Source organism: Athene cunicularia (assembly GCF_003259725.1).
Source record: "Athene cunicularia isolate RWA chromosome 10 unlocalized genomic scaffold, athCun1 chr10_part1, whole genome shotgun sequence".
Classification (NCBI taxonomy): Eukaryota; Metazoa; Chordata; class Aves; order Strigiformes; family Strigidae; genus Athene; species Athene cunicularia.
The window spans coordinates 8,683,551-8,709,577 of record NW_020799112.1 but is presented as its reverse complement, the minus strand read 5'-3'; the positions used below and the strand labels follow the sequence as shown (position 1 = coordinate 8,709,577).

The 26,027-nt window shown below is 44.2% G+C and overlaps 1 protein-coding gene across 10 annotated transcripts in view; it reads left to right on the top strand.

Annotated features, from left to right (window-relative positions):
* The window catches only part of GLCE (glucuronic acid epimerase), a 50,765-nt gene extending 25,567 nt beyond the window's left edge, over positions 1-25,198 (top strand). For 6 of the 10 annotated variants that reach the window (XM_026856147.1, XM_026856148.1, XM_026856146.1 and 3 more), the window contains 3 exons: positions 13,758-14,317; positions 18,002-18,247; positions 21,300-25,198. In XM_026856147.1, the coding sequence (XP_026711948.1) occupies positions 13,758-14,317; positions 18,002-18,247; positions 21,300-22,324 (1,831 nt within the window). In that variant the 3' untranslated portion in view covers positions 22,325-25,198. Of the gene's footprint in view, positions 1-1,929; positions 2,130-11,825; positions 11,847-13,757; positions 14,318-18,001; positions 18,248-21,299 lie in introns of those variants that run through there. The other 4 variants (XM_026856153.1, XM_026856144.1, XM_026856152.1 and 1 more) reach the window with 4 other exon arrangements.
* Positions 25,199-26,027: the final 829 nt, after the last annotated feature.

Genomic DNA, 26,027 nt, shown 5'->3' with positions numbered 1-26,027 from the left:
CCCCCCCCCCCCGGTGTCCCGGAGCGGGTCAGGGCTCTGGCTGCATCTCCAGAAATGCTGAGCAGAGCACAGGGGTTGTTTCATGTCCTGCAGCTTGTAGGCCACTTCCATATCTATACCCCTCCCGTGGTGATTTTTGTCACTACAGCTAGAGTTTAATTTGCAATGCAGTATAACCTCTAGGTACTTAAAAAAACCCAAACCAAAACAAACAAACAAACAAACAAAAAAAAAACCACAAAAAAAACCCAAAACCCATCTTGTTTAGTAGGACAGCTTCTGTCTTTGTATTGTGCAGTTGGTTAGTCCAGTCTAAATAACTTGCATTTGTTGAATTTTTCTTTTCTAGACCACTTAGTTTATTAAGCATCCTATTTTCCACTGTTCTTCATGCTTTCCAAGCTTTGCAGATATATGGGATGATAGAGACAATAATCACTGCTAGTGAAAAACATTCAACAGAAACAGAAAAGTCCCTCAGACGCTGCTCTGTGCCCTTCCACTTGCTGCTTTAGCTGGTGATCTCCAGGAGTGGTCGCTTCCCGGGGCCCTTTCGCACCCACCAGCTGGAGCAGCGGCTCGTGCGCAGCATCCTTCCCTGTCTTGCCTGTGAAAATGCCTCCACATTCACCTAGTTTGATGCAACTCCGTGTTGCTGCTCTTGGGCAGATCATACCCACCTCTGGGACTTGTTCCTGGTGGGGTGGAGTGGCTGCTTAGGCTTGTTTTGTGTTTTAAAAGTGTGGGTTTAAATCATGGAGGAGATAATCATGTCTACAAATATTAGAACTGAGATCCTGATGCTTAAAGTACTGGGGTAGAACACTTACAAAATGTCAATTTATTTTCAAGCAGGGATAGGCATAAAAAAGTCACAAAAATGAAGAATTTGGCATTACAGCAGAATTTTAAAGTCTGGAATTTCCTGCTGTCTTTAAGAATGAAGTCTGTTGTTTGCTCCAACTGGCAAAACTATTTAAACTTAGACGTGGCCTTTCGGAGCAGAGCCGGAGAACAGATAGGCATGTGGTATCCCCCAGCCGGGTCCCTGCATTTGATCTCTGATCCTGCATTGTGGCTCTGGTCCCCCCTGAATAAGAAGTCTGAAGATTTTTCAATTGTTTCCTTACAAACAAAAGCTGTTTTGACTGATCAACTTTAAATTAGATTTTGTTTGCTAGAATTTTAAAACTATAAATCCTGCTAAGCCTGTGTTAGGTTCTGTGTTGGGTGTACAAGGCTGTAATAATTGTAGGTACGCATCCCAGTTTCGTTGGAAGCAACCAAAGAATCTCGGAAATCAGCAGAAAACAGGAGCCATGGACAAAAATACTCCCTCTCTTCCCATGCAACAACAGTTCTTTGCACTTTACTGACCTGTGTGTCTTCCTGAAGAGAGAAATCTTCTCTGAAAACGTTTTATCTCTGCTCAGCAGTCGTCCTGACCTTTCCTTTCACTGGTAATTCTTTTTGTCTATTGGATGTTTAATAGTAATCGCCTCCTGTACTTAGATAATTCACTGTCATAGCTATACAAAATAATTCAGGGCCAAAGCAGTTTGCTATCAAGTCGCTTTCAGAATGCTTTTATATCGTTTCTAATTTTGTTCTGCCCTCCTTTTTCATCAGCTCTTCTAAGGAGATGAAAAAAAGTAAAATAAAAGGATATCTCTATTTTAGGCCTTATTACACGCCTGTATGCATTCACGGGCTGTATTCTAAAATACAGAATTTAAGTTACTATTGTGCCTGATGTGAAACCTAGCTCAGCCTTTGTGGTGAACTTCAATAAAAACAGGATTTGTACGTTATCTTGGTCTCCCCAGTACCCAGCGCTGCTGCCTCCAAGTAATCTCTGGCGTGCTGAATATGGAAAAAATCTAGAAACAGAAGGTTTCCAAACACATTTGCCAGGGTTAATGCCAGAGTCTAAACATAAACTCTGCTGGGACAGACTGTTACTTGGAGAATGAAGTGCCAGACTGAGCTTGATTTGAAGGATTAGGGAAGGAAATGCAGCACCTCTCCCCAGAAATAGAAGTCTTGTGGATTGGAAACGCTGCTGCCGGGTGTTCACTCTTCTGCCTCGACGCTGTTCCCCATTGTCTGCATCTTGGACGCGTTACCTGGTGTGTATATTTTCGTGTACTGATACTCAGGCAGTGGCAGTTGAGAAGCGGGGCCGTGCACAGGCACTGCTTTATTTCTGCATCAGCTGGATGCTCCTGGTGCCCCTTGGTTTACGCAGCCGGGCTGTGTCGAAGCCAGGCTGTAAAGCCCAGAGGTGGCTGTCGCCGAGGTCTCTGCCTTCTCTGTTTCTTGTTCAAACCAGCACGTGTGGAAAACTTTATGCTTTATGTTGCTGCTTAGCTTGTGTTTGCCAGTACTGAGGTTCACTAATACATTGCGTGATGTACTTTAAGGGAAAGTATTTTCAGTGGGGTTTTTTTGAAGTGAACACTATGAGAAAATATCTGTGAAAGCAACTATAATCAAAGCTTCAAAATTTCCCAGCAAAATCTCTTTAACAGAGTGTTTTAAGCAGCATTGCTTATTGTCCAGGTTGTTCTTTTTAGAAATAGTTGGTGAAACAGCAGAATTTAGCTGAAAATTCTGCTGTTGAGTAACTACCACCAGTTACTGGAGAACCATCAGTACAGAGTGCCAGGATTTGCTAAGCAAGAAAAATGAGGCATTTTTAGCCTGTTCCTCTAACTTAAACCAGATTTTATTTCTCTGCTATACGCAGTGTTACTTCCTTAACCTCTGCTTTTTGCATAGTGAAAGAAAAAGCCTTCAGAGTACATATGTAAGAGTGTGGTTGTGAATGCTTTATGCCAGTAATGGACTGTAAACATCAGTGAACCAAAACTGGGGTGGGGGTTAGACTTCCCAGAGAGTTGAGGTTTCAGGGGACCGCTTAGAAGCAGGGCATGAGGGAACTGCTAATGCATCAGCGGCTCTGACGCTGGCTCTTGCAGCACTGTCGTTTGCAGAATGTGCATCCATCACTTACTGGAAGGTAAGTTATGAGTAACTGCAGAAATTACATGAAGCTCACTAGCGATTGCTAAACAAAAACATGCTCTGGCGAAGAGGGTGGACCATGTCTGCCAAGTTCTCTGCTTGATAGGAACGGTGTAATTTTTAGGGCATGGTGTGCGTACTCTCCAGTCTTGTGCCCACTCTTTTTAAATGGTGGCACTGTTCAGACTAGAAGGGTTCTTCTATTTTTATTTGAAGGCTGCATGCGAGCAGGCATGCCAAATACTTGCCAGCTGTCCGAGCTGTAATTTGGAGCACACTTTGTATTGAATTCTTGTAGGTGTTGTAATGAGTTGGCAGCAGAAGTGCCTGCATCTCTGTCCGCTCTGTTACTGTCCGTGAAACCCTGTCAGGAAAGAAAACACCCCTCCATCTTTCCCTCTAAAATGTGTTGTGTATTGGGCTGCTTAACAGCAGGAAAAAAAATTATTATGTTCTAAATACTCAGGATTTTTTAGTGGAAACTCCTAGAGGGAACCTGGTAGGAAAGAAATGAAAAGCACAAAGAGAACTTGGGGCTTTCTGGGCAGCAAGAAGAGTCAGCAGGTCTAACGTGGTCGGGGTCACTGAGCTGTGCTGGCTTTGTTGGCACCGGGGTAAAAGATTTGCCTTTGCTGTTCATGTAAAAGGTCTCCTGGAGCATATGCTGAGAGAAAAACAGATAAACACTGCTTTTCAGAGTGAAGGAAGCTCGTGCAGCCAAAGCTGCACGATATTTGCAGCCATTATTTCCCAATTCATTAGGAGAGCCTAAAGGAAATGGAGAGCTTAACTGTGAGCTGGCTCTGTGTCTTGTCATTTGGTGAAAGAATTTAGCTGCAGAATATAGTTGCTAATGTGTACGTGACTGCATGAGACAACTTTCAAGCATTTCTGAGAAGCCAGTAAAACGTAAAGTGATAGTGAAAAATCTCATTTTGATCCCAGGTTATGCATTCACTTGCTATTAATTTTCAGGGGAAACACACCCTTTTGCACAATCAGCAGCAGCGATGCTCTGCACCAGCAGCCAGGCGGAGAGGGGTGCTTTTGAGCTTGCCCCCTCTTCAGAACTGAGGGAAACCAAGCTTCAGGCTTTGCCTTTTAGCTCATGCAGTGTATGTTTTCAGCAGAGACCGGTAAGCAGCCAGTAAGGGACACACAACTGGACAGGGGTAGCCCTGTGTGACATGCAAAACTTGTCATGAAGTGGGCAATAATATCAGGCTGGGTGAAAGAAGACGTGGTGCTTTTGTTTTGTTAAAGCTTTGTTTAAGCACAGGGTTGATGTTGTCATTTCTGTTCTGTTGCTATAAACCATAGATAGGCAAAGATACATAACCTCATGGTGCATGGCTGGATGCTTTGTCCTGTGTTGCGATGGTCTCTGCACCTTAAACACTGGATTTTTTTGTACAATTCCTAAATCCAGCCTGAAATTATGTATCTGTGTCTTGAAAAGCAGGGTTTTTTTTCTCCTGAAAGACCCTTGAAACTTTACTCCAGGTGTGTAGGTTTGATAGCTGTTCACCATGCTGTGAAAAGGGAAGCAGGAGGGGAAAACTCTGCTTTTTATTCTTCTGTTACCAACCTCAAGATGTATGTGTGTAAAGTTGAGCTGCAGAAAAGGGTTTCCAAAGTAGATATGTTCTGACTTTTTAGGGCTAAATAGACCATGAGTTATGTGGCTTATCCTCTCTCCAGTAGCATGATCAAAATTTAAATTACTGCCGCTGTACTGGATCAGTCTGTGCATTGAAGGAATTTGGCCTTACATGCTGTCTGCCAGCAGAAAGCTCAGATCTGAGCTGCCAGGCTGGGGTGGCAGGGACTGGGCGCTCCTGTCCCCTCTGTCCCCCACAGCACGTACCCTGGGACACGCGCACCTTCCCTTCAATACCTGGCTAAGCATTATTCAGCTACTCAGAAAGTGTGGGCTTTGTGAGTGTTTAAACGTGTTATCTTTCTTTTTTGTGTGATTTGACTGTTCCTTGACTGTGGCTTAAATGTAAAATACCTTCCTACCTTTAAGATGAAGGTTAGAATGGTTTAAGCAGCTGGCAGGTACTGTCAGCAAACTTGTCTTGGAATATAAATCAACGTATCAGTCCGTTAGAGGTAGTGCTGCCAAAAATATGTGTACACTTTATATGTTAACACATTTTCACAATTATCCTGCCTAACAGAGCTGGTATGTGGGTGTTTGGTGTATGATGTGTTGTGAGGATCACAGCTGTAACTGTAGCTGTTAAATGTTCTGTATCACGCTCATTCCAATAAGCAGTTAAAGTAACTTTCGGACAAAAATAACTTCTGAGCTCAGATGCTTGTATTTTGGGAAAGGCAAACACTTGCAGTGAAAACCACAGTGCTGTTCAGGCAGAGCAGGTGCCCATGCTTCCGTAGCACACGTATGTGAGAGAGCTGCTGCCAGAGCCTGGTGGGGATGGGGTTTTATAGCCATTTTAAATTTTGCCACTCTCCGTCATCAGTATAAAATGCTTCTCTTTTTTAATAAGTCACTAACAAATAGGAGCTGACACGATAATGTAATAGCTGCCAGTGCTGATGATTAAATGTGACCTGTACGGAGACTGCAGGATTGGAGAAGCTGGTAACAGAGATACCGTGGAGGCTGTTTTTTAAGGACAAAAATGGTGTTAATCAAGGTGTTTCACTTCGGTAAAACCATGTGTAGATTAATGTAAATAATTGGCCAAATTACACTCTGAAGAACCTTTCAGATTGCTTGTACTTACTGCAGCTGATGATCCGAGTGGTTTGAACGCTGGTTGTCCTCCCTTGAGGGGCCTCGGCTGTATCCTCCTTGGTTGGGGAGGCCGAAGCATCACCCAGGGCTCACCAGCTGCCTCACGGAGGGAGCTGGGAGCTTCGGGAGAGGGCTGTGAGGAGTGAGGAAGGACGTGTGCTTACTCTTAACTTCCTTGATGTGAAGTCTGCTTTCTCTTCAGGACTGTGATCAGATGCCTCGTTAGGAGGAAGTTGCTAATGATCCAGAGGAACAAAACGATCCAATTACTTGTTCTTGCCAGCCAGACTGGATGGTGGGAAGGAGTAGATGATATGTCTATGTCTACAAAGCAATGACTGCTGCCTGCAGTTGTCTTATTTAGATGGGGCTTTGTTTGGTCTGAACGATTAACCCCCAGCAAAACCTTTCTTGACGGTCCACTCATCACACCTCAACAAACAGCACTGTCAAGAAAAAGACATACAGAGCTTCCCCTGTTTGGTTTGTTGTATTTTTACTTCATGAAGACAAATAGTTGGAAAGATGTAGTTTACATTGTTCTAAGAAGGTAATAATGTGTTGCTGCGTGGAAAAACGGGCAGCTCTAATGCCTGTGCCTGGTAGTGCAATCTGAGCACAGACCTGTGCACCAACAGACAGTTGGCGGGTGCAGTTATTTTTCCCCGTAGGTCCCCGGGTTGCTGGAAAGCAGAACCGACAGTTCAGTTACTGCTTAAAGCTGCTGCACCTCACCGAACTCACTGGGGGGTTTGCTGGGAGCTCCTCAGCCCCCCACCCGATGCCCGCAGCAGCCCGAGGAGATAGCTGCATGTGCTGCCCTGCTCCCCTCCCAGCAGCGTTCCCTCAGCGGTGGGGTATGTGCTCAGAAAGGTGGAGACAGCTGAAAAGGGGCTGAATTGGGGTATCCAGGAGAGGCAAGTCACAGCTGTCACTCCTGCCATCCACAGTACCGCTACGGAAGAAGGGACAGGGGGTGCTGCCAAACCAGCGATGCGGTGGGCTGGGCTTTCCTGCCCCAAGAGAGAGCTCAGCTCCCTGAAATCATATTGCAAGGCTCCTCCTGAGAAGCTTCTTACAGCCCTTAATGCTGCCGTCTTGAGACTTGTTCAGGCATTGCTTTTAAAGCCTAAGTACAAGGCAGACTGATGAAATGGTTTTATGTTTTGCTTCATTTATCTGCATAGTAACAATATAATTTTTGATAGCTTGGGAAGAGGCAGTGCAATGCCTCCATAAGCAGCAGCTAGATTTTGGAGTTATTGTTTGTGCCATTAGTGAGGGGTTTAATAGCTTAATCCCTCTGGAAAGCAAGAAGATTTATTAGACTGTACAATAAATGGGTTCAGAATTACAGCAACAAGTCCCTACTAACTGGTTTTCTTGATATGGCATAGAAGTGTGATATACAAGTAACTTCATCTTTAATGTTTTGTAGTGATATACTATACTAGACTTGCTAGAAAAACAAAGGCACCTTGATAGTCTCTTTGGTGCCTGAGAGCAGTGGCTGGGCTGAGCAGTTGTGCAACAAAACACGGATAAAGCCATCATTTGCAGTGCAGGACAAGTGAAGACCCCCCCCTAGCATCTTAGAAAAGAATCTATTTTTTTCCTATCTAATTTAGATTACAATTACTCTTTGAGCTATACTTGATTTTTTTTTTTTCCTTAATACTGGCTGATGAATGCTTTTCAAAGTGTACAGGAGTTGAGATGGAAGAGCAGTGTTGGCTGCGTAGGACCAGCCATAGCCAGATTTGTGTGTTCTGTCAAGTACATCAACATGCCTTCTTAAAGTTATGCCTCTTACTACTGATTCAGAGAAAAGTCAAGGTTGCAGGGGACGTCTGGAGATCATCTAGCCCCACCTCCTGTTGAAATCGGGGCTTAGACTAGATTATCCAGGGCCTTGTTGAATCTTGAAGCAGCTTGACCACTTTATTGTAACGAAGTGCGTAAGTTGGTTGGCTTTTGTAATTTTACAATATTTTTTCCAATTTTGGATCATAAAACATTCCGGACTGCATGACAGTCAAAGGCCCATGAGTCACTAAAATCCTGCTCTTATGTAGGGAAATAGTTTGCTCTAACCTGGGTTAACTGTCTCATGTGCCTCACGTCTCTCTCTGGAGGGCGGGAGAAGACGGTGATCCCAGGGCGAGGGTGGGCTGCTCTCGCTCCCTACGTGTCTCGAGGCAGCAGCTAGACCTGTTTGAAAACCTTGCAAACTGTGTAGCTGCATGGATACCAGCACTGAAAGCGCCCAATGCTGAAATTAGATGCAAATCTCAGTTTCTACTAAGAAATAACATCAGTATCCACAGAAAAGGATTTTGACTTTTTGAATTAACTGTTAGATAGTCACAGACTTTGCTGATGCTTAATAGGAGATGTGTTGATACAAATAAAACTGTACTAGGCTGTAGCTGGGCTGAAAAACTGTAGGATAAACTGCTGGATACGGCTGCTTCACTTTATATTTTAGATCCTCTCTGTCTAATCATCCACAGATGGAGCACTGGAAGCGGTGAGGATTAGACAGTAAATCTGTGCTAAAGAGCCAGTGGAGGGTCTGGTAATCTAGATTCAGTTGTGGTAGATACAGTCGTTTCTGTTTGTACAGTCTTGTATTTCCTGGCAGTTAAGGAAAAAACAAGCAATCTTGACATTGCGCTATGTATTGAAATACTCACTGAATACAGGCTCTGTGCAAATCAAGTATAAATAAAATATTAGAAGCTAGGCTTGTCTGCTGAAACCAGCTTGCCCAGGTTAGCATTCTGATAAATTGTACGTATTGCCAGAATATTTTTAATGGCTTTCCTCAATGCATAACACTCCAGGTCCAGTGTTTTGCAGAACAGTGTTAGTTTATATGCATAGTGGAGAAAAAAAATGCATAATGAAGCAGATAATAGGAAGTAAGTCCAAGGAGCCAACATAAGCAGATTGAGGACGCAGGTAAAACATCGGGGAAACGTGGAGCTGTCGGGAAGTTAGATGATTCATAAATATCACATTTTAAGACATAAGTAAGCTTTGGCAAAGGATCTGAAATTTTGATGTCATTACAGTTATCAAAAAGAATTTTCCACAGTTATTGAAAACAATTCCTGAGTTCTTTGTTTTTTCTATTATATAACATTGTAATGACTAGCCTAAATAGTGTTTTGCTGTGTGTCAAAAACAGGAAATGGGGGAAAAAAATTCTGTCTGAGGTTTGTGTGTAATTGAGTATAACTTTTAGGTCTGGGTATATATTGAAGTTCTGGTCTTGTTGCTTGATTTTGTTAAATTGTGTGGTGTATCTTTTCTTTAAATACTAAGTTTAACATATCTCAGATTAGCAGTCACTATTCAGGTGGGGTTTTTTCTCTGTACTAAAGAGCTTAGTCTGACATAGAGGCTTCAAAGTAAATAGGTAGCTTATCGCTATTCAGCAGAAATCCCTGATCTTAAGTAAAAATACTGTTTTTCTTCCTACCAAGCAAACACTGAGCTGGTGTGTTAGACTATTCGGAGACCTCTGAGACTCAGCAGGCAACTTAGTTTTGATTATTGTTTAAATGCAGAGAATTTAAATGCGAATGCTTTAACTTGCTGCCAGCCAACCTGTTCTTGGGAAATGCGCTTTGTGATGTGTTTTTTTGGTTAACAAGAAGATGGCTAGTATTTTTAACCAGCTTAAAACACTTTGTGCTCTTTGCTCGTGCTCGTAGGGTGGTTGCAGAACCGTGGAAGCTGGGCTTTTGTTGCACGTGATGCATCCTCCGGGGCTTTTAATGCGAGTTAAACGTGTGTCATCTCTGTTGGTTGGAGAATCATTGATCTGGTTTATTAAAAGCTGATCCATGCAATGTGAGTCAAAAAAAAAAGACAGCCACCAGCAGCTTGTATCATGTGCTTATCTGAAAGAGCAGTTTGTATCTGTGTCACCCAGGTGAAACGGGCACGATGGTTAAAAATAAATAAAAGCATGTGGCCAGCAGCAGTATTCCTGTCTGCATTCATGCCGCTGTCACTGTCACACAGTGCCACCGGTAACCTGCGCAGATGGGACCTCTGGGAGCTGTGGGAAAGCTTTAATTCTCGCCTCTAGCCTGGGTAAAACACATCAGTCCTTATGCCAACCGTTGTGTCCGGTGCCAGCATGTGGCCCTTTTAAATAGTCTTTTAATAGTGAGACCTGAGAAACACCTGAAGATATGTTTTCTCAGAAGGTCTCTGAGCAGCAGGACTGTGTCACTGCTTTGGGCTCCTCCTTGCAGCAGAATCTTCCCGTTCCACTGGAAATATATTCAGTCTGTGGCAACCCAGGCGCACGAGGAGGGACCAGAGAGGAATCGCCTTCACCAGGCTGACACTAAATCTTACTTTCTGAAAGAAGATTGGGATGGCCAGCCCAAGGGGTGCTGCAGGTTGCTTCCATACCAACTTGAATTTACCACATCACATCGGTCAAGACTAGGAGAGCAGAAGTGTTTTTCAAAGTGAATCCTCCTTTTCCCCCATCCCAGGAGGCACAGACGGTGCTGCCCAGCCCGGGGGTCTGAGTCTTCCTGCCTAGAAAATACCCCAAGTTTTTCCTGTGCTGGAGAGTACCACTTATAAACACAACTGTGCACAAAACCACCACAGTGTTGCCTGCTGGATTTACAAACGGCCTAAACGGATGGTTGTGTCCAAGAGAGGAGCCTCCCGTCTTTGTCCCGGGCTTTGAAGCTGAGCAACAATGAGTGAAGCATCAGGACGGTTCCCAGGCCGAGTACACAGAAACCTGGCAGTAGTCTGGACTACAGAAAAATTCTGACTTTGATCTGCAAAACTGTGTTGAATATATTAAAAAACCCCTGTCTTGTAAGATACTTCCTAAGAGAGAGATACACACATATATATTTTTAGAACGCGAATAACTTGGCTTTATGTAAGAACTGAGTACCAGAACTGAATCTGTCATTTGCAGATATACAACTGGGACTGGATTACTAATTCACAGCACGGAATACCAAGATTTGTCCTTTTTCCAGGCATCATTAATAAAGCAGCAGTATCAGGATTTTGTTTAATTTAACCCCGTTGTTCTTCATATTAAAAACAGTGCCTTGGAAGCCTTAACACCTCACTTGACAAAATAAGTTTCTCTAATTGTACCCCTGTTTTGGCATACATTTGAGACTAGTCATTCACTCGGTGAGAAATGCCATTCATTGCATATTAATTAGAATTTATATAATGATTTGTACAGCAGCTACGTAAGCATAAACAGTGTAGAGCTAAACAAGTATTAATTTATAGATTATTTGCATTGCTGTAGGCCAGAGAGGCGGTCAGTCCCAGCTGTAAATAACAGCAGCGCATTGCTCTGCTGCAGCCATTTCTGTAGCCCAGTAATTTGGCATAGGAATTAAAGGCATTTTAGCCAGACTTTAGAGACGTATTTACCCTTAAAAACCTGTAGCTCCAGTATTACTTGAGGGATAAGGATCAACTTTTATGATAAAAGTCGATGCCTTAAAAGTTAGGTAGGAAATATTTTAGTGCAGAGCCTCAGAGAGGTTAGGTATGTCATCCAGCAAAATGAGGAGAAAACACACGTGGATCTCATGGATATATTACTTCATAACTTAAAACTACTTTCCCCTGTTGTACTCCTTAAATCTTTTAAGTATGGTATGATGAAATCCTTTTCATAAAAGCAGCAAGGGAATAAACCAATTTAACACAGTCTCTTTGTGGGTTTAAATTACCTCTTTTTACTGTTGAAATTCTGAATTCTTTTTTTTTTCTGCAGTTGAATAAAAATCCATCTATCCATTTAATGTGTAATAAGCCTCTTTCTCCTGCACTGATATTTCCAGAATTTTTCAGCGACTGGTGAAACTTAATGCGATGGTTCTCTGAAAATACTCCACCTTTTTTTTTCTTTTTGAACCCTCTTTAGTTCATTTATAGTTCATAAAAGCTAAACATTTCAACAGCGTTGCCAGGAAGCTGCAGATGCGGCTGGACCCAACCTGCAGCATCTCCTGCTCTTCCCTGGAGCTGCAAGGTGAGCGCAGGAAAAGCTTTGCACTGCTCCAAATTCTTTACTGTGTATGGCAGCAGAACCAAAATAAAATAAAATCTGTTTCTAATGGCATAGCCAAGACCTTTTCAAAGCTATGGCGCCTGTTTAAAACCATGGAGTAATGGGTGTGGGGTAATAGGGATGTAAAAAGTGTGGTGATGGTGTTTCCCCTTCCCTCTCTCCCCATCCCTTGGTAATCCAGATGGCTTAATTAATTTTGAGTTTTATAGGTAGGGGTGAAGTGTGTCAGAGATGTCGTTCCATATTTAAAAGTGAATTATCCCTTTGTGTAAAAAGAGCAGAGCGTATTTGTTGAGGTCATCCTGAAAGCATCATCACTAAAAATTATCTGCTGATGCGGAAAATTGGATTTATTCTTCTGTTAGCATTTCCATAAAAATACAATTATATATAAATTTATGTTCTCTAAAAGCTTGTAGTAAACTGGGCTTTCAGAAAATAAGACACTTATCTTTTAAAGTCCAGTTTTAAATGACCAGATGGTGCTTACAGTATGGCAACATAAAACTGGTGAGAGGTAATTGATTATTTCCATTTAAAACAGGGGAGGTGAAACTTGAGGTGAAACTCCTTTTAATTGCTGTGTAGTTAACTCCTGCCTCCCAGCAGAATATCAGCAATATCTGCAGCACCTTGTTGAGGTCACCATGGGCCACCCCAGCACCCCCGGGGCTGCACAAGCCCCCCTGGCTCCACTGCGGAGCGGAGCGGCCCCGGGGCTGTCAGATGGGGCTGCAATTAAGCAACGGCTTTAAAACTCAACTCAGCAGCTCGGATGCTGCGGCTTACTAGGGAGGTGAAATTAAACTTCGCTTTAATAAGGATTTTATGAAGTGTATCTTAAATATCCTTGCGCATTTGAAAAATGCACATGTCATTTGTTTGAAGGACTTCATTCCTCAGCAAAAGTAGGCTCTTCTGAGCAAATGTGCTTGAATCACTTCAATTTGGGGATTTATTTTCGTGTTGCTCAGCCTTGCTCTTTGTTGGGGCTGTAATGGTGGCGTTGGAGCATGCTTCACGGAGCAGGAAAAAATAAAATCCTGAGAGAGAGTTTACATAGTTTCTGCCTTCTCCTGGGGGACCAGGACACGTGAGCCCTGGAGCGTGTCCGTGGAGGTCCTGTCCCCAGGGGCAGGCCCGACCTTTCCCAGTCCCTCCTTTGCTTCTGGTGGCTCCGCTGTCCCCACCGGGGCTCCGGCTGTGAGGTCCTCTGTTACCAGCCTGCTTGCTCCTCCTCACGCATACCATTGTTTTAAAAGTGCATTTGAGGTGCAGGAACATCAAGAATCGATCCAGCCTTGAGTGCTGAGTTTCTTCTCAGCCTGTGCTTTAAAAAACAACAACAAAAAAGGCCAAAAATAGCCATCCCTCTCTGGGTAGGTATCTCAGTGATTTCAGTTGTGTGAACTGTGACTATCTCTAGGCTTCAGGTTTTGATTATAGGGCTGTTTTGTTGGAAATCCCTTTTTCACGGTGCTGGGTAGGTGGTGGTTATATTCTGCTGAGGATTTGTCTTCCCCTTGTGTGCTGAGGCCGGTGAGAGTTTGTTCGCTGATTCCCGGTGGCTGCCGAGCATCTCATTAACATCAGCTGTTTTATTTAGAGGCCGTGCAATGATCTGTTGTCGCAGCGGGGAGGCGAATCACGACTCGGTACATTTGATCTCATTGCTCAGGGAGAGCTGGAAAAAGCCATATTTTCTTCTAGGTGTCCCCGCCTGTCCCCGTTGCACCGAGCACCATTGCAGCGTGCAGATGACAATGCTCCTGCTGAACCAGCCCCTCTGGGGATCCCAAGTAGCAGAACCACCAGCTCCTGTATGCACCACTTCTTAAAATCCTCTCCCCTCTCTCTTTTTTTTTTTTTTAGGTATGGTGTGAATATGCGTTGCTTGGCAGCTCGGGTCAACTACAAGACTCTGATCATCATCTGTGCCCTCTTCACGCTGGTGATGGTGCTGCTCTGGAACAGATGCTCCTCTGACAGAGCCGGCCCGTTCCCCCGCAGCCTCGCCGGCCCCGAACGCCGAGGAGCCGCTGCCTCTGAGAGCGACCTGGCCCGGCAGCAGAGCGAAGAGGCATCGCCCCAGGAGCAGCAGAAGGCTCCCCCCATCGCGGGAGGCTTTAACAGCAACAAAGCCCCGGGGCTGAAGTACGAGGAGATTGACTGTTTAATCAATGACGAGCACACCGTTAAAGGGAGGAGGGAAGGCAACGAGGTCTTCCTGCCATTCAGCTGGGTAGAGAAATACTTTGAGGTTTATGGGAAAATTGCTCAGTACGATGGTTATGACAGGTTTGAATTCTCTCATAGCTACTCCAAAGTATACACACAGCGAGCACCTTACCACCCCGACGGGGTCTTCATGTCCTTCGAGGGCTACAACGTAGAGGTTCGAGACAGAGTGAAGTGCATAAGTGGTGTTGAAGGTTTGTGTTGAGTATTTTATTTTTAATAGTTGAAATGCTTCTTAAAAGTGGGTGCTATCGTTTGAGATGCAAACTGATCTTAATTTTGTTGTAATAGTGTTGATAAAACCCACTTACTTTGGGAAATCAAGCACAGTTTCTGCTTTGTACCAGGTTTACCTGCTCCCATCCTGCATCTCTGGTTTTACTAGTTACAACAGACTTCGGAGGTGCCAGGACACTTCTCTTACAGTGCTGCTGTCAGGTTTTGGCATTGCTGTTGACGCTTGTCATCTCTGTCGGGAAGCTAAAATTATTTTAAAATATAAAATTAAATTAAAAGGAGCCTGGCCCTGCTGTCTGAGAAGGCTCCTTCTTCCCTACGGGCACAGATACAGCCCCATGCTCTGAGCCAGATGGCACTGCCAGCACCTGTGGAACAGCCTGGCCACTCATGGGTGGCTTAAATATCGGATATTTGTCTTCAGGTTTAACAATACCCCGTCTCCTTGTGGTGCTGAAGACACAAGAGTCAGACCCTCTCTGCTGGGCTGCTCCAGAACAAGCAGGGAGAATTTAAGTTCTTGAGTGGCATTAGCTCTTGCTAAAGCTCGTCCTGCACATGAGTCTGGGTAAATTGGCGTCGCTGTGCCCACGGCAGGCAGGACATCACCTTGCCTCGTCCTGTGAAAGGTCCTTCCACCAGCAGCAGGGTGAGGAGGTTTTGGAGAACTGCTGGAGGGTGGTCAAAAGCTCTCCAGCCACTGAAGTGTCCCTGGGTAAAATTAATACACGGTAAAACCTTTCCAATTTGCACTTTTGCTAAACCATGCAATCAGTAATTAGTACGCAAGGTCTTCCAGCGTCTCGGCAAAGATTTGATCTCAGAAAATTCTTGTTGAGCTTCATATTAAAAAATTAATGACTTTATAAAACTGTTATGGAATGTGACACTGTGACCTCTCATAAATTAAAGACCAGTTTTCACTTAAGGAATAAAATACATTAATTTTCATGCAGCTCAGTGATGCTCTGCTGTGTCGATATGAGCTCTTCCTATGATATGGTCACTGCAGAAAGCTGGCCTGTCTTGCAGTTAATTTGTCTGTAAAGGAGTCACATAGACAAATGTATAGGATATGTTAGTTGGTTTTGGTTTTTAAGGTTACTCTCACATTTTTATTATTTGTTTTTAAACTCTCATTCTTGTTCCATCCGCTGAGGAAGCGAAACAGGGCTCTGAAACTCAGAGCTTTCCCCAGGGTGCAAATGCATCCTGGTAGCTACACATGACTACATGTGAGTGTTGTCCTGCTCAGGGTTTACACCCACTGTGGGGGAATGAGGAGATGCCTTTCCTTTCTCTTTGGTACAGTTGTTGCTGATTAAATGCAGCTTGTGAATATGAGTAATAGCTGTGAGTGCTGGTTTTGTTGTTGGGGTGGGGGCTCGGACCTGGGTCTTGGAGCCCCACCAGTTTTTGTGTGAAATGTGGAAGATGTGCAAGATGCCCTTGCAACTGGACTCCACAGTTCTTGTGAGGTTCTTCAGCAAAAAGCTGAAATTCAGTAAGATCTGTCTGAGACCCAGGACAGATTCTGCAGCCTCTTGCCTTGCCAGATGTGTGTGCTGGGAACACAGGGTGCTGTGTGTAGCTGCTCATGACTTAAGCCTTGAGAGAGCAGCAAGTTTAATGCTCGACAATGTGGTTATTTTTCTATAAACCTTGCTTGTTTTGCAGCATGTGATTTAGGAGCTGTCACTATGAAATGTGGTGCCAGGGCCTGGGTTTTGTAAAGGCAATAGAATTATTGGCATCCAGCAAACAGGTCGGAGAAGAGAAATAGTTGTAGTTTGTAGGGAAGGGGTTTTAATATTAAAACATGTTCTCAGACAGCTTTAGGCTCTTGCCTTGCATCATTCCAGCCCTAGAGATTCTCATATTGCATGATGGAAAAAAAATCGTGTTATATTTTCACCTTCTCCCTTTCTGCAAGGTTAATGTGTTGTTATGTCCTATGACCTGGAGAATTTAATCTTGTCAAGTTGTATAAATTTCAAGTAAAGCTCTTATAGCAGATTTCTTTTTTTGCATCTTTCAGTCTCAGTGAATGCACCCTTAACTGAAAATGCTTAGCGTTAATGAGCGAGCTGGCTTCCGTGAGTGAGATAATACATGGTATTTAAATATCTCCCATGATGGTTTTCTCTTTAGGCAGCAGTAATCCATCACATCTTCATTGGCAATATTTATTAGTAACACAAAGCATCAAAATATGTATGAAAATGTATCTTTTTATGTTTAGTTTAAGTAATCTTTTCATTATACCAGATTTCAGAAGAAATTGGTTTCTGAGCTTGATGTTGCCAAGGGGGAAAATGGTGCAAATGCCAACTTGTTTGTTTTCATCTTTTTTCTTATGCGCATGCAAAGGTTTGCAGTGCTAAATATCCCTGGTTTCCTGCAAGAGGGTCCTAGTGGTCAATTCCCACTTTGGATTCATATTTAAAGGGTGTGGGAATTTTTCCCAAGTAAAATTCAGGACTTCATGAGAATTCTGGGTTTATCCCTATCTGAAGTATCCAGTGCTTGCTTGCCTCTGGAGATATGCGTAGAAATAAAACTCCTCCACCCAGTTTGTTCTCATTTCCCCCCAACCAGTGATGCAATAGGCAGTTTTTGGCATGAGGGTTTTTCCACCCAAACCCTGAGGCTGCAGCTCCTGGGAGCTGGTGAAGGGCAAGCAGAGGGGAGGCCGGGGCACGGCAGTGTGTTATCTGGGTGGAAATATTTTATCCAGCATGGCTACATGATGTTGTCTTAGCTCATTCGATGGGTTTTGCATGTGAAATTTAATGCGGCAGGCTACAGAAGATGCACTCCGTGGTTTTTCTGCTTTGAATCCTCTAAAGAGCTCGTGCTCCAGGAGGTTCTTCTGACTCATGCAGACTTTTCAATCTAAAATCACTCTAACCCTAAATTAAGAGTGAGAACTGTGCTCTCCTGCAAGGCTACCGGCTTTTGGGACAGCGGGTCATATGTGGAGGGTTAATCCCAGGGCCGGGCTGGAGCAGTAGCTCTGAGGACAAGGGACAGCTTTGGGTGGAAGAACTGGGGTGTATTCTGCTGGCACTGCATGGAGAGCTTGGCTGTCTTCCCCGGGCATCCCTTCAGGCTGCGCTTGTAATGCTCTTAGGGGAGCCAAGGTAATTGGAGCAGATTTGTAGATGCTGGGTAAATTGCTCTTTTAGCATCAAATAACTCTTCCCAAAATCTAGTAATAATATATACGCTGAATTTGCAAAGATTTATGTGGCGTTAAAGGGATTGTGTTAGATGTAACATTGGTTGGAGATTTAGTGGTCTCTGGGGTAGGGGGAAGAAATCTGTTAGGGCATTTTAAATGTATTATTTTAAAATAAGTATGATGCTTCAGTAAACAATTAGCATGGAAGACCATGATAAGGACTTCTGCCACTCAAATCTGCTTGGTTTTGACTAGTGACAGATCTCCATTTCAATGGGATCAATTCAGTCCTGTAGCAGGATTTTCCTCGAGTCTAGCTATTGTTGGAGCCTAGAAATGCCATTTGCTAGAAGTGAAGGAGTGATGGGGTAAGGAGGAGGAGGAACATGCAGGGCTGAAACTGCTTGTTTTTTGAAAATGTACCAGTTAAAATACTCCTTTTCTTCCCCTCCCATAGGTGTGCCATTGTCCACGCAGTGGGGACCTCAAGGCTATTTCTACCCCATCCAGATCGCACAGTATGGGTTGAGTCACTACAGTAAAAACCTGACGGAGAAACCCCCCCATATCGAGGTGTATGAAACGGCCGAAGAGAAGGACAAAACCAGCAGGTCCACGGACTGGACAGTGCCCAAAGGCTGCTCTCTGTCCACAGTCTCTGATAAAGCCAAGTTCACGAGCGTCAAACAGTTTGTTGCTCCAGGTGGGTTATCCTAAATGCGTGGCAGCTAGGCCATGTCCATTAGTGGGCACAGATGGTATTGGGGAGCTTGAACTTGCTGGGATTCACAGAATCACAGCATCTCTCGTTTGGAAAAGACCTTGAAGATCATCTGGTCCAACCATGACCCTCACACTGACCGTTCTCAACTCCACCAGATCCCTCAGTGCTGGGTCAACGTGACTTTTAAACTCCTTCAGGGACAGGGACTCCCCCCCTGCCCTGGGCAGCCCATTCCAACGCCCAACAACCCCTTCTGCAAAGAAATACTTCCTAAGAGCCAGTCTGACCCTGCCCTGACACAGCTTGAGGCCATTCCCTCTTGTCCTGTCGCTTGTTCCTTGGGTCAAGAGACTCATCCCCCCTTTCTGCACCCTCCTTTCAGGATGCTGTAGAGGGCGATGAGGTCTCCCCTCAGCCTCCTCTTCTCCAGACTAAACCCCCCCAGTTCCCTCAGCCACTCCCCATCAGACCTGTGCTCAGACCCTGCACCAGCTCCGTTGCCCTTCTCTAGACACGCTCGAGTCATTCAATGTCCTTTTTGTAGTGAGGGGCCCAAAACTGAACCCAGGAATCGAGGTGCGGCCTCACCAGTGCCGAGTACAGGGGTGAGATCCCTTCCCTGTCCATGCTCTCTATGCTATTGCTGATATAAGCCAAGATTCATGTGTTTTCATTTACCCTGCATGACTTCCCATTCTTAAGACCTCACCTGAGAATGTCAACTCATTTCTCTACCTCTGGATATTTTTCTCCTGTTTTCTCTCCATGTTTTTTCAACATTATTTTAATGAAAAAATGTATACATGGAGGGCAATGAGAAGCTGCAGTCACGTTTCCTGAGCCTTTCAGCTTCTGTCTCGAAATAGAAGAAGAGAAAAAAAAAAAAAAAACAACAAAAAAAGGATGGAACCATTTTTGAAGCCTGGGAAATGGCGCTGACGTGTGATAAGCAGATGTTGACAGATGATAGATAAAGTCTATTTTCAGCCTGGAGCAAGCGTAGCATGTGCAGCTCTGCGCTTGGACCTGGGCGCTCTCTTTTCACTGGGCTGCAAGTATTTTTGCAAAATTTGGGGATCTTAGTTCTGGCTAACTCACATTGCCTTGTCCGAGGCAACAAGAGGGAGAAGAGGAAGCAGCTGCACAGGTATTTGCAGAGGGCTGGGGAGGACGGTGAAGGTCTGGGGCTGTGTACAGGCGCTCACCTTCATCTGCAGATGTGCAAGATGCATTTTGTTGCAGTCTCTTCCATTTACCATGTTCTGTTTTGTACTTAGCAGGGAAATTCATTATTTCATGCAGGAGTTTCCTTTGTGCTAGGACAGGCTCATTAATAAGGACGTAATGTATTTTTCCTCAATCAATACCCATTAGAATTAATGAGTCCATTACTTAAAAAGACAATGAAGTAATTTTCAGTTGGCACCTTAGGCCTGGGTCTCTGGGGAAAAAAATTGTCGAACATTCTTGTGTCTTTGTAGTAGATAAATACAGGGAGGGGAAAGGCTAAAAGATCTGTTAGGTATTCTCTCCTCATCCTTTATTGACAGCAGAGTAATCTGCGGGGCTTGAAGGCTGTGGTATGCATCCACTGGACTGAGATGGCCTTAAGTAATGGATTTACAGGCGCTTAAAGCTGTGCCAACAACGGGCAGCCTTTAGTTCTTCGCTTCTTGAAACTTTTTTTTCTCTCCCCTCCTCTACTACAGTTCACTCCGTTATCACACAGGCGTTTATTTATGAGGAACCATAAAACTTACTTGACAGGAATTGCGAGTGGGGTTTTTTAATTAGATTTTTTTCATAGGAACAAAATGTTGTGTAACAAGGGGCTTGGTTTCTTCTCCTGAAGCAGATGCTGATCTCCAAAACTCAAAGGAGTGAAGCTTTTACTTTAAAAGACTGGAAAACGTGATTCAGTCAAAATAATGGTACTGTAAAGTGACAATGGCACCTTACAGCACAAGACGTTGCAAAATGCCACAGATCAGTTTGGGGGATGAGGAAAAGCCTCTGCTGGGCAGCAAAAACTGACTCGAACTCGGTTCTTGCATAGAGAAGTGTTGATGGGGTATTTCACACACCCAGAAGCAGCAGAAAGGAAACAAATGCCTCAAGTGAGAGAATTTCATCCTGTGGAAAGCCCTTTCAGATGCCTGTCTTTGTGTTTATCATCCCTCTGTGCCTTCAAAACTACAGGATTTGCACACAACCTTACAAATTAATTACCCCTTTGATCTTCTAGTATAGGCTTTTTTGAGGAGAAGTGGATTTTACATTTAAAAATTTAGCCTGGATTTTATTATGTGACATTGCCTAGGAGCTTTATTTAAAATTTTTTTTAATTAAACTGAGGTTTGCTTATGGAACGGTTAATAAATACTTTTAACACGTTAGTCTTGCTATATCCTTTTTTTCCCCCCCCACTAAACTAATCAGCATACTGGTTTTTGGAACAGTCAGGATGGGAATGAAAAAAGTGGCAGATTTAAATAGTAGTCGCAGGGGGATCCTAAATACCTGTTTCTCGGCACTCCTGGCTTTTTCCTGCTGAAAGCAGAGCTTTATTCAGAAATGCACTGCTCGAGTGGCGCTGTGTTTTCGGTGTCTTTTTCTGCCAAGTGCAGTTTTCAGTTTGGAACAAGAGGTTGGTTGGTTGGTTGTTGGCTGTGGTGTCTGTTGCGCTCCTCCATCGACCAGGTACCAGAAGCATCTGATAAAGCCATCGATCGAGGCCCTGGCACTTCTGCTCCACAGCAAAGTGCTGCAGCGCCTTCATGTAAGATGCCAGCGAGTTCTCCCTGGTGTGGCGGGAGTTGGTCTTCACTCATGGATTTACTTTTATGCTTAATTAAATAATATATGATTGTGTGCGGAAAGAGTGATTGAATTATTGATGGGCTGCCCTAAGAGCTTCTGGATCCTGCCTGGTAAGAGGGTTTACCTCTGGAAGCTGTGCTCTGTAGCTTGAGTGCTTCAGAGAAATGAGTGCTTTACCATTGAACGGAGCCTTTTTTGGTTTGTTTTGCAGAAAATACCGAGGGGGTATCTCTGCAGCTTGGGAACACGCGAGATTTTATTATTTCTTTCGATCTCAAATTCATAACGAATGGGAGCATTTCTGTGGTTCTCGAGACGACGGAGAAGAACCAGCTTTTCACCGTGCACTACATCTCCAACACGCAGCTCATTGCTTTTAAGGACCGAGACATCTACTACGGCATCGGTCCCAGGACTGGCTGGAGCACCCTCACCAGAGACCTGGTCACCGACCTGCGGAAAGGCGTCGGCCTCTCGAACACAAAAGCTGTGAAGCAAACCAAAATCATGCCCAAGAGAGTGGTGAGGCTGGTAGCAAAGGGAAGAGGCTTCCTCGATAACATCACCATCTCAGCCACTGCTCACATGGCGGCTTTTTTTGCTGCCAGCAACTGGCTGGTGAGGAACCAGGACGAGAGAGGGGGCTGGCCCATCATGGTGACGAGGAAATTAGGGGAAGGTTTCAAGTCCTTGGACCCAGGCTGGTACTCGGCCATGGCACAAGGACAGGCCATCTCAACGCTGGTGCGAGCGTACCTGCTGACGAAGGACCACGCGTTCCTCAGCTCAGCTCTGCGGGCGACGGCACCCTACAAGCTGCCCTCGGAGCAGCGCGGGGTGAAGGCAGTCTTCATGAACCGGCACGACTGGTACGAGGAGTACCCCACCTCGCCCAGCTCCTTCGTGCTCAACGGTTTCATGTACTCCTTAATTGGGCTGTATGACTTAAAAGAAACAGCTGGGGAGAAGCTGGGAAAGGAGGCGCGGGTCCTCTATGAGCGGGGCATGGAGTCCCTGAAGGCCATGCTCCCCCTCTACGACACCGGCTCAGGGACCATCTATGACCTTCGGCACTTCATGCTCGGCACCGCTCCCAACCTGGCCCGCTGGGACTATCACACCACCCACATCAACCAGCTCCAGCTCCTCAGCACCATAGACGAGTCACCCATCTTCAAAGAGTTTGTCAAGAGGTGGAAGAGCTACCTGCGAGGCGGCCGGGCAAAGCACAACTAGAGCTTCCAACCAAACCCCTCGCTCCTGCCGCCTCGCAGAGGTATGCTTTCAAAAGGTCGTATCCTAAATTTTTTTTTATGGACCGTTTCAAAGAAGTGATCCTTAAAACTAGTCTCCTGAAATCATTGCATTCCAGCGTGGAAACATTTGGGTCTGATGGGTAGGATTTGGGAACTTCACCTGTCCTTAGTGCTCCACAGCAAAACTATCTGCATGAAAAAAAAAACCCTTTCTGCTCCTGAGTTCGGGGACATTTTTTGGGGTTTCTTGGTTTTAGGTTGTTTTTTTTCCTTTTTGTAGGGAAATATTTGCAGAAGCCATACAGGTCTCTAAAGTCCAGCACTTGCCTAAAAAGTTAGTCTGTGGCCTCTTTTAAAATGGAGTTATATGTGTATATGTTGGAACAGCGTAACAGATCATGTGGTGTAATGCCGTAAATGTGTATTTACTTGTAGCCTGGGTAGTGGACAGTGTATCTTTTTAAAGGTGTTTTTGGTTTTTTTTTTTTCTTTTTTTAAGACAGATCCTTTTTTGGGGGTGAAAAATACACTCTTTTTTTTTTTTTTTTTTTTTTTTCCCCCCCCTAATTCTCTATACAGAGCTCCTTTAGCTGTATGGTTTCTTTACAGACACGTGGACGGAAGACACGCGGACAGCGTGCGAGCTTCGCAGTCGCGTCACGTAAGCACAACTCAGTGGGGCTCGCACAAGACCTGCAACCACGCCCACCCCCCTTTTATAAAGCCAAATTTACCATCGCCCGTCAGGTTTGCTGGTGTCGCCTCCTCCCTGGTAGCTGGAGTCTCTTATCGTGGAGCCTGATATTTTTGAATGGTATTTTTTAATTACATTCGCTGTGCTTTGGCAAGTTTATGCTTTGGGAGACTTGTCTTGAATTCCTGAGTGTGACGTGGAGTTCATTTTGAGTAGCGCGCAGGAAATTCAATTGGAATTAATTAAGGTTTTCCTATGGTGATTTTAATTTTTAACCTGCTCGAGTATATCAAGCATTTTAAAAATTAAAATTACCCCAGAAGGCTTTCCAGCTCCACCTGTGCTTTAATACCAAGTTTCACCTCTGCCTGCTGTCTTATTCATTGTGAAAGGGGTTGTTACATCTCCAGCGCTGGCTTCTTGGGTGTGCTTTGTCTTCGTGGCTCTGCCAGGCGAGCAGGGGAACCCGTGCAATAACCAAACACATGTGTGTGAACCCAAATGCTTTCACCAGACTGTTGTAATGCAGAAGAGACCAGTTGTTTTCGTTTTCCTATTTATCCGTCCTTTACACCCAACGTTCCTCCGCCTCCTCGGCATGTAGCCTCCTGGTTGATCCAGAAGAGTAAACCCAGCCGATGGCACCGTTAGATCAGGGATGTTTTGTTTGGTAGCGTAGCAAATACCGGGTTATCAGCAATGTTGGGGGGTGTGGGTGTTTGCTGGAAGGGTCTTGGGCTTGAAAGCTCCTGGCAGGGGAAGGACGTATGTCAGCTTTGGGGTTTTTCCACTGATCCTGTTACATGTTGTACATGTCGGTGGGAGTTAAACTTAAGATGTTCATACTGAGGACAGAGTTCATTCAAATCACAAAAAGGCTGGGCACAAGGTCAATATGCATCTTGATTTTTTTTCTTTATTTTTTAATGCTTTTTCTTGCAGATGTTTGAAAAAACTTTTTAATTACTTGATCTTTGCGAACGCATGCTATGATCATATCAATAAGAGAAGTGAATGTCACAGGAGAAATTTCAATACCAAAGGTAGCAGAGGTGAATTTTTTTTTTTACATACATGCGTATACACACACGCGTGCGCACGCCCACACACAACCCAGAAAAATGTGCTTCCTTTACAAATGATTGTTCCTTACTGCAAACACAGAAACATCTTTCTCCTGCATGCTTCCTCCATCTTTAGCCCATTTTGGATTTGGAGAATCTAGAGAGACTCTTTGGGTCTACTGCTCAAGAAGAGATGGTATTGGTGCCTTACAGAGGCCACAATTTTTTCTTTTTTTTTATTTTTTCTTAATTCCAGCTGAAAAATTGCACTGGTGCTGATCTTTCCATGCTTTGTGAGACTCAGCCCGGCAGCTCTTGAATAGGTGAGCTCAGAATCGTAGGGTGGCCGTGTCAAGGCCGTCGGTCCTGTCAGACCAACATTATCCTTAACATCTCCATCACGTTTTCGTTGGCCTTAGCACATGTGTAACTTAAACCAGCTGCCGTCAGGGGTGGTAGAACTGAAGGGAGCGAGGGTGGCGTTTCTCCTGTTACTCTTTTTTGATTGAGTTGTGCAGTGGAAAAGGATTAGTGGACATCGGTGCCCATAACTTCATCGAATTCACTTTAAGTTGGGGGTTGTTTGTTTGTTTTCAGTCTTCAAACTGACAAAGGTCTTAGGGACTAAGACCTGTTTCATTTTTCCATGGAGTTTACTGTACATAGACTTCATCAGAAGCATAGTGTGCATGGGTGTATGCAAACCGGTGACACACAAGCACAACTGTCAAGTGTGGCAGCGCTGTTTCTCTCGGCCATTGTGCAAGACATTCACTGAAAGCTGCTATTTTCATTCACCTTGTAATTGTACTTTATTTTTTCTACATTTTTTTTTTCTACATGTGGGATAGACACCATGTGTTAAATATGCAATAAATTGTTTACAGGATGCTCTTGTAAAGGGTAGTCCTTTGTAAAGCTGTACAGACTTTGCAGTTTAAGCACAATGTGCACATGTTAGTTTTATATACAGCAAGACATGACTTTTTGCAATGGGAAAGGTTCTACTATGTTTATATACAAAGTAAATGGATCAACGTTTGTGCTTAATGTAAAGCTGCTTTATAAGACTGTAAAATAAATTTTTTTATCTTAAGACAAACGTGGGATATTTTATTCCATTCGGTACCTTCTGCCCTACGTACGGTTACAGGTGAGCCCTGATGAGCATCATCGTAGAGGTTTTGAGATGTCTCCTTTTAGTGTATTCAGGAAGAGTTTTATTCTAAGTAAGATGGAAAACATTTTTTTCTTTTTTCCGGCAGTTAAGAGTTTGCTGATTTGAGGTAAGGACCGCAGATCTATATTCTCTTTCTGCTCAAGTCAAGTTCATGCAGTATGTTGCTGGTTGAGTTATTTCTGCTAAATGCATCATGTTTTGAGTGATTTCTGTTAAATAACAATTTTAACTGATTGTCACTAAAAATTATCTTAACGGAGACGACGGGTGGTCAGATGAGGTTGCCTGTGACGTGCAAGAAGCGCTTCACTCTCTTAAGTCCTGTTTTCAGCTAAAAAGATGCAAGTCCCATCAAAATTCTCCCCCTAAATTGGGACTGAAATCACTCCATGCCTGAAGTGGTGGTTCCCACCTTGGTGGAAGTGCTGGTAAATCGGAGCTGATCACCGGGAAGTCAGTGCCTCCTTGGCCATAAATGTGACCTGCACCCAGGATGCCACGTTTGACTTAGTCATAAATAATTTTGCATTCCTGAAATGCCAAGAGCACGTCTTCTGCAGCTGGGCAGAGCTTCAGGACCATCTCCCACCTGCTTGGGTGAAAATATTGATTTTTCATTACTTAGCAGTTTGTTAAAAACGTATGAATTGAAAATAGAAGTGGATTTAAATATGTTGTCTTGGTGATGAGTTTGAATGTTTGCTGCTCAGTTTGTGGTGAAAGGAGATACATTAACCATCTGCCT